Source organism: Psammomys obesus, unplaced genomic scaffold (assembly GCF_907164565.1).
Source record: "Psammomys obesus unplaced genomic scaffold, mPsaObe1.curated_primary_1811, whole genome shotgun sequence".
Classification (NCBI taxonomy): Eukaryota; Metazoa; Chordata; class Mammalia; order Rodentia; family Muridae; genus Psammomys; species Psammomys obesus.
The window spans coordinates 1,106,443-1,113,395 of NW_026596088.1; the positions used below are offsets into that span (position 1 = coordinate 1,106,443).

At 45.8% G+C, this 6,953-nt stretch overlaps 1 protein-coding gene across 1 annotated transcript in view; it reads left to right on the forward strand.

Moving 5' to 3' along the window:
• The window catches only part of Kif22 (kinesin family member 22), a 10,787-nt gene that overhangs the window by 985 nt on the left and 2,849 nt on the right, over positions 1-6,953 (forward strand). The window contains exons 2-9 of the mRNA XM_055627487.1: positions 2,013-2,205; positions 3,494-3,621; positions 3,707-3,861; positions 4,049-4,258; positions 4,332-4,562; positions 4,698-4,851; positions 4,975-5,110; positions 6,547-6,715. Of these exons, the coding sequence (XP_055483462.1) occupies positions 2,013-2,205; positions 3,494-3,621; positions 3,707-3,861; positions 4,049-4,258; positions 4,332-4,562; positions 4,698-4,851; positions 4,975-5,110; positions 6,547-6,715 (1,376 nt within the window). The remainder of the gene's footprint in view (positions 1-2,012; positions 2,206-3,493; positions 3,622-3,706; positions 3,862-4,048; positions 4,259-4,331; positions 4,563-4,697; positions 4,852-4,974; positions 5,111-6,546; positions 6,716-6,953) is intronic.

Below are 6,953 nucleotides of genomic sequence, written 5' to 3' on the forward strand. Positions count from 1 at the left end.
TTAGTTTAGTTTAGTTTAGTTTAGTTTAGTTTAGTTTAGTTTAGTTTTGTTTTGTTTTGGAGACAGGGTTTCTGTGTGTAGCCCTGGCTGCCCTGGAACTCGCTCTGTAGACCAGGCTGGCCTAGAACTCAGCAGAGATCTGCCTGCCTCTGCCTTCGAGTGCTGGAATTAAAGGCATGCACCACCACCTGTCTGTATCATAATTTTCTACTCTACATTTTTACCTGCTTTCTCCTGACTTTTACGCTGTCATAAGCAGCATGAGAATGGGATGTTGAAATGCTTTGTAAGTTCGGGCTGTAGCGTTTGTCAGATGAATTTCAAACAGCCCACCTGTTTATATCTGTCTTATGTGTAGGATTCTTCCCAAGATTAATTGCTGCCTTTTTTTCTTGCAATTTCTGTGTTGGACATACACAGCAACCATTCTTTTCCTTAGAGATCTGTAGCTCTTGGTAGCCAGCTGCTACTCCCATCAAAGGAGGAGAAAGTCTGCTAAGAGCTTTTTTATCTGGTACCCAAAAGGGAGACAGTACATCAACTTTGTTAAAAGGATTTGGGGGCCAGCTACGGACACATAATCTCAACATTTGGAATGTGGAGGCAGGAGGACCAGAAGTTCAAGGTGGCGGCATTGAAGGCCTTTAACATCAGTTCCCCAGTACTCTGAGGCTGAGGCGGGTGTGTGTTTGTCACCCTGTTGTGCAGCTAGCTTAAGGCTGTTTGTATGTAGTCCTGAAGTCCTGTCTCAACAAATAAAATAAAGAGATCCGGGCTTGGATTTTGCTGTTAACTGAGCTTTGTTAACGCTACTTTCCAAGATAAGACAGAGCATTTCTGTCCTTGGAAGATCTGGCTTGTTTGTTTGTTTAACCTAACATAATTAGAGGCTTGTAGCTGGAGAGGACGCCCGTTTATTAAGAGCTCTTGCTGCTTTTCCAAAGGGCTTGAGTTGGGTTCTCAGCACCCGTGTCAGGCTGCTCACAATCTCCTATAACTCTAGCTCCAGAGGACCCGACTCTGCTCTGGCCTTGGCGCACCCCAAACGGATGGGGCGTGCATTCATCCAAGCAAACACATTTCATAGATAAAAAGAAATCTTGAGGGCTGGAGAGATGGCTCAGAGGTTAAGAGCACTGGCTGTTCTTCCAAAGGTCCTGAGTTCAATTCCCAGCAACCATGTGATGGCTCACAACCATCTATAATGAGATCTGGTGTCCTCTTCTGGCGTGCATGTGTATACATAATAAATAAATCTTTATAAAAAAAAAAGAAATCTTGAAAATATTTTGTGCTTTTTTGACAGTAAAAAATAATTTAGGATTTTTTTTTTCCAAGACTAAATCATTGGGAACACATAATTGAAAACTTTTTACTTTCTTTGCTTGTTTTTGTTGTTTTCAGTATTTACTAGATAATCAGCAAGTCATTTCAGTAAAACCTGTGATTTTGTTTTTTTTAATTGGTGTGTGTCTGTGTGTGTACATGTGTGTCTTGGTGCCCATGGAGGCCAGGAGAGGATATTAGCCAAAAACTCATGATGATCCTCCTGGCCTGGCCTCCCACATGGGTGCCGTGAACCTAACCTGGGTCCTCTATAAAAGCAAAAAGCACTCTTAATCCCTGAGGTCTTAGCCTTAGGTTGCTCCTTAGGGGTGTGCTGATAACACTGCTTTGGCAGTTCACCTTCTCCGGTCCGCACCATCCGAGACCATGTTGGAAAGACAAGCTCACCTTTTCATCCAGAATCCTTTGAGCCATTTACAGATCTGAACAAAATCTTCCCTGTTTATGTATATATCACAGTTGGGCAATTCTGCTTTCTACCTGACTTACCCCACTTGTAGAGCAGAGAAGGGGTTGGCTGAACATGGGAGAAGCCCATAGCACAACCATTGTGAAAAGAGCTTCCCCTTAAGTGAGAGGCATGCTCACTTAACCAACCAGCAAAGCTGGTTCCAGTTTCTCTATGCTTCCACTAAATTTTAACACCTAAAACCGGTCTCTTCCAGGAGCTGGTCGCTGTCCAAGCAAGGGAGGGTCTGGCCGGCGCCCACCTCCAGCTCGAGTAAAGGTGGCTGTACGACTTCGGCCATTTATGGATGAAAAAACAGAAACGAACGAACCCCCCTGTGTTCGAGGCATAGACAGCTGCTCTCTTGAGGTAGCCAACTGGAGGAATTACCAGGAGACGCTCAAATATCAGTAAGGTTCAGACTCCTCCTTGATCTCAGCCTACTCATTCTGTCACTTCCTCAGAGTTTCTGAGACCTGTCCCTTAGGATCCTTGCTGGGCAAAACTTTGTTCCTCAAACCTTCATTTGGTTATTTAGATATAAATGGTGTACAGGAATACTGTGGAGAAAGACTAGAGGTCACAGAACCTAATATATTTACTGTCTATACTTTACAGACGTTTTGCTCCAGTTCTGAGCCGTTAATAATGTGGCTTCTGTTCCTCTCCAGCCTTCTTGTCAATATAAACTAAGTTCTGAGTCACGGTGTAGTGGATGAGTTGTGTTTCAGTCTGGACCGACCTGTTATCTACCCTGTTTCAGTGCTACCGCAAAAAAATATTGGGAAGCCCTTTCACACCACGCTGTGTGCCACCTTACTGGGGAGATACATACAAATGTCTGCTCACCCCAGAGTGGGAACAACCACAGACCTAAGGAGGCCAGTAGCATCCAGCTTGGTGAACAAACACATTTTATTGGGGCTACTTGCAGGAATATAGGTTTAGGCACAGAAATGACTCAGACAACTGCATCACCTAAGCCCACATCAACATGGCTGACAGCTCACAAAGCTGGAATCCTGGCACACACTGCACAGCCTATAGGCAGTGAGCCTCTTCCAAGCAGCTCAGCCGGCCTCTGCGTCTCCAGACTGCTCTGCTGGTCTAAGAGTGTCTCTCAGCACCCTCTATTGCTTTCTATGCTTGTGGGAGAGGCACCTCATTTACCTGGTCACTTTCAGGGACTTACTGACTTAGGCTCCCCTCCAAGATGGAAATTGGATGAAAACCGTGTCTTGTTTCTGTGTTCTTTTGCTTAGCAATGCTCCCTTCTGCCAGCAGAACCATTTATTTTTTAGTATATTCTTGTCTTTGTCTCCTGAATCATTACAAAATAAGGGTATATGGCCTACCAGATTGCAATGTGAGATTAATTTTGTTTTCCTAACATCAGTACAGTGACTAGAATACAGAAGGCTTTCCAGGGACAAGGTTGAACATGGTCAAGGTCTTTGTTCAAGAAATGGGATAGAGCCTTTAAAGCCAGCATCATTGGAGCCAGGCATGCCTTTAATCCCAGCACTTGGAGGCAGAGGCAAGAAGATTGTTCTGAGTTCGAGGCCACCCAGTATAGCCAAGGCTACACAGAGAAACCCTATCTTGAAAAACTAAAGAAAAAAACAAAAAAAACCCCAGCATCATTTAGGTTAGGTACCAACAGAACATCCTGCTAATGCCCTTTTATTCTGCCTACAGGTTTGATGCCTTCTATGGAGAGAAGAGCACTCAGCAGGACATCTATCTAGGTTCAGTACAGCCCATCCTAAAGCACTTGCTGGAAGGGCAGAATGCCAGTGTGCTTGCCTATGGGCCTACTGGGGCAGGTGAGAAAGCTGGCAGAGAAGCATTCATGAGAGAGCTAGGAAAAGTGAGGGGAAAACTTCATATCTCTCTCCACTCTTTTCCCAGGAAAAACACACACCATGCTGGGCAGCCCAGAACAACCTGGAGTGATTCCTAGGGCACTCATGGACCTTCTGCAGCTTACCAGGGAAGAAAGTGTGGAGGGCCGGCCATGGGACCTTTCTGTCACTATGTCCTATTTAGAGATCTACCAGGAAAAGGTGAGGTGTCAAAATAAGAGGACCTGGAACATGAAGCTCTCCTCTAATGAGCTGTAGTGAGACATAGACAGGGTAGGGTAGCAGGCGAAGAACTCTTGACAGTCCAGTAGAGAAAAGAAAGGACCCTGATCCCATAAACCAAGAACCTGCTCATGGAGAAATGGGCTTATTGTCCCTGCTTAAATAGGTGTTAGACCTCTTGGATCCTACGTCAGGAGACCTAGCGATCCGAGAAGACTGTCGAGGGAACATCCTGATTCCAGGCCTCACGCAGAAGCCCATCACTACCTTCTCTGACTTCGAGCAGCACTTCCTGCCAGCCAGTAGAAATCGAGTTGTGGGGGCCACCCGGCTTAACCAGCGTTCCTCCCGTAGCCATGCGGTGCTCCTGGTCAAGGTAAGGCCCACTGACAGAAGGGCCTGGTAAGCCCCGAAGCCTGCCTGAGTCTGGGCCCCTTGTTCTTCCTCAGGTGGAGCAGCGTGAACGTTTGGCTCCGTTTCTCCAGCGGGAAGGAAAACTGTACCTTATTGATTTGGCTGGTTCAGAGGACAACCGTCGCACTGGCAACCAGGGCATTCGGCTCAAAGAGAGTGGAGCCATCAACACCTCCCTCTTTGTACTGGGCAAAGTGGTGGATGCACTGAACCAGGGGCTCCCTCGCATTCCTTACCGGGACAGCAAACTCACTCGCCTATTGCAGGTCATGTCCACCCTTGTTGGCTCAAAAGGGACAGAAGAAGGCTGCTCCTTGGGCCTATGGTTAGGGTAGGGGGCATTGTTGTTAAGAAGTAGGAAGGTTGGGAGACTGACCCATACTTTAATCCTCACCCCTCAGGACTCTCTGGGTGGCTCAGCTCATAGCATCCTCATTACCAACATTGCTCCTGAAAAATGCTTTTACCTGGATACAATCTCAGCATTGAACTTCACTACTAAGTCCAAGGAGGTGATTAACCGGCCTTTCACCAATGAGAGTCTACAGCCTCATGGTAAGAACTAGGGAAGACAGAGATAGAATGGCCAGGGCAATTTGGGAGTTTGCCAAAACCACCAAGCACTAGCGTCAAGGCTAACCACGGTGATTCTCCCTTCTATCCCTCCAATCGTCTCAGCTTTGGCCCCTGGTAAGCTGTCTCAGAAACAACTGCTGGGCCCATCAGAGGCAAAGAAAGCCAAAGGCTCTGAAGAAGAATCGGCTAGGAGCCCTGAGACTGTAGCAGCTCCAGCCTCCGCCTCCCAGAAACTAAGGTGAGAGTCAGGCCTTCCCTGCAGACTCAGGACTAGCTGTAGGTAACAATAGCTTTCCCAATGAATTCACTCTAAAATCTATTCTAGAGTCATTGAAGGGCCAAACTGGTATTCTGGATAAAGGCAAGCTCAGAAATGGGGCATATCAAACCTTGACCTTGGGGATTTATTTTTAGGAGATGGGGAGCCTAGGTTTTTAAAGCCAAGTAGATAATACAAAAAAGAAAAGTGGGGGCTGGAGAGATGGCTCAGTGGTTAAGAGCACTAACTACTCTTCCAAAGGACCCAGGTTCAAATCCCAGTACGTACATGGCAGTCACAACTGTCTATAACTCCCAAGATCAGACACCCTCACATAGATATATATACATGTAGGCAAAACATTAATGCATATTTAAAAAAAAAAAAAAAAGGAAAAGTGCTGAGTATTGGTGTGACTTTAATCCCAGCACTTGGGATTTCTACTGTTTGCCCTATGCTTTCTGTCTAACACTGCTCTTCTAAGGCTTGAGCATGAAGAACAGGACATGTTTGGGATCTTTGAGAGGCTAGTTCAGTATAACTGGGCATTATCAGAAATGTGGCATCTTCTCTTTGAAAGACAATTTCCACCAAAGGTGAGGGTAAAGATTCCAGGGAGAATGCTGTATGATTGATAGAAATTACTGTGCTCAGATAGCCAGGACTCCACTGGAGTGAGACTTGTGTAAACAGCCTTCTGGATAAAGGCTTCTCATCTTGTCTCTGGTAGCTTTCCTGCTAATGAGTACCTCTTCTATGAAGCTTTCCAAATGTCCAAGCCCTCAGCTCCTATTCCTTTTGTGTTTGTGGTGTACATGGGTGTGTCTACATGTATACATGGAGGCTTGAGGTTGAAGCTGAGACTCTTCCTCAGTCACTCTTGCACCTTATTTGCTGAGGTTAGGTCTTCCATAAGACCTAGAGCTTCCTGTGTAGCTGGTGTCCCTAGACCGCTTGCCTGCTTGCTTGCTTGGGTGGCCTATGTCTGCCTTCTGAGGCTGGGATTATAGTCAGGCTGCCATACCCATTGCATTTCCTGTGGACTCTAAGGATCCAACTTCCAAGCCCCTTGATCACATGGCAAGTACTTGAACTGCTGAGTGATCTCCCCATCCCCCCCCCCCTTTTAACCCTCTTTTCACAAGTGACTCTTAGACCGGGCAGTATTGTGGTCCCTGATGTGTGCCATTCGGTGCGTATTAACACTATCAGCTTCTCATCTGATAGTCTGGCATCCCTGACAGTTACTTCACCTGACAGTTACTTCACCAAGACACTATACCATACCAGACTAGATAACTGAGTTCCCCTCAGGATCCTGAAACAGATAAACCAAGTTAAGGACTATAAGGGTAGTCCTGCTGCTGGAGGCGATGAGAGAGAAGACAAATGGGAGTAACCTTTTTCTAATTCAGCCTCTTGCAGAAGCTAAGCAATATGGATCCGGCCATGTTGGAGAACCTCCTGAGTTTGGATCGTTTGCTGGCCTCCCAGGGGAGCCAAGGAACACCTCTACTGAATACCCCAAAGCGAGAGCGAATGGTACTCATTAAGACAGTAGAGGAAAAGAACTTGGAGATTGAGGTAAATGTTGGGGAAAGTGGCCAAAAATTCCCATCAGCTTTGAGAAGCATTCCTAGTATCTTCAGACAGGGAGGGGCACTTAGAAGCTGATCTAGAATCCAATTTTCATCTAATTCTGGAAGTTACTTCTGCTTGAATATTTTTTTAATTTATTTACCTTTATTATGTACATTGTATTTTAACTGCATGTATGTATGTATGTATGTATGTATGTATGTATGTATGTATGTATGTATGT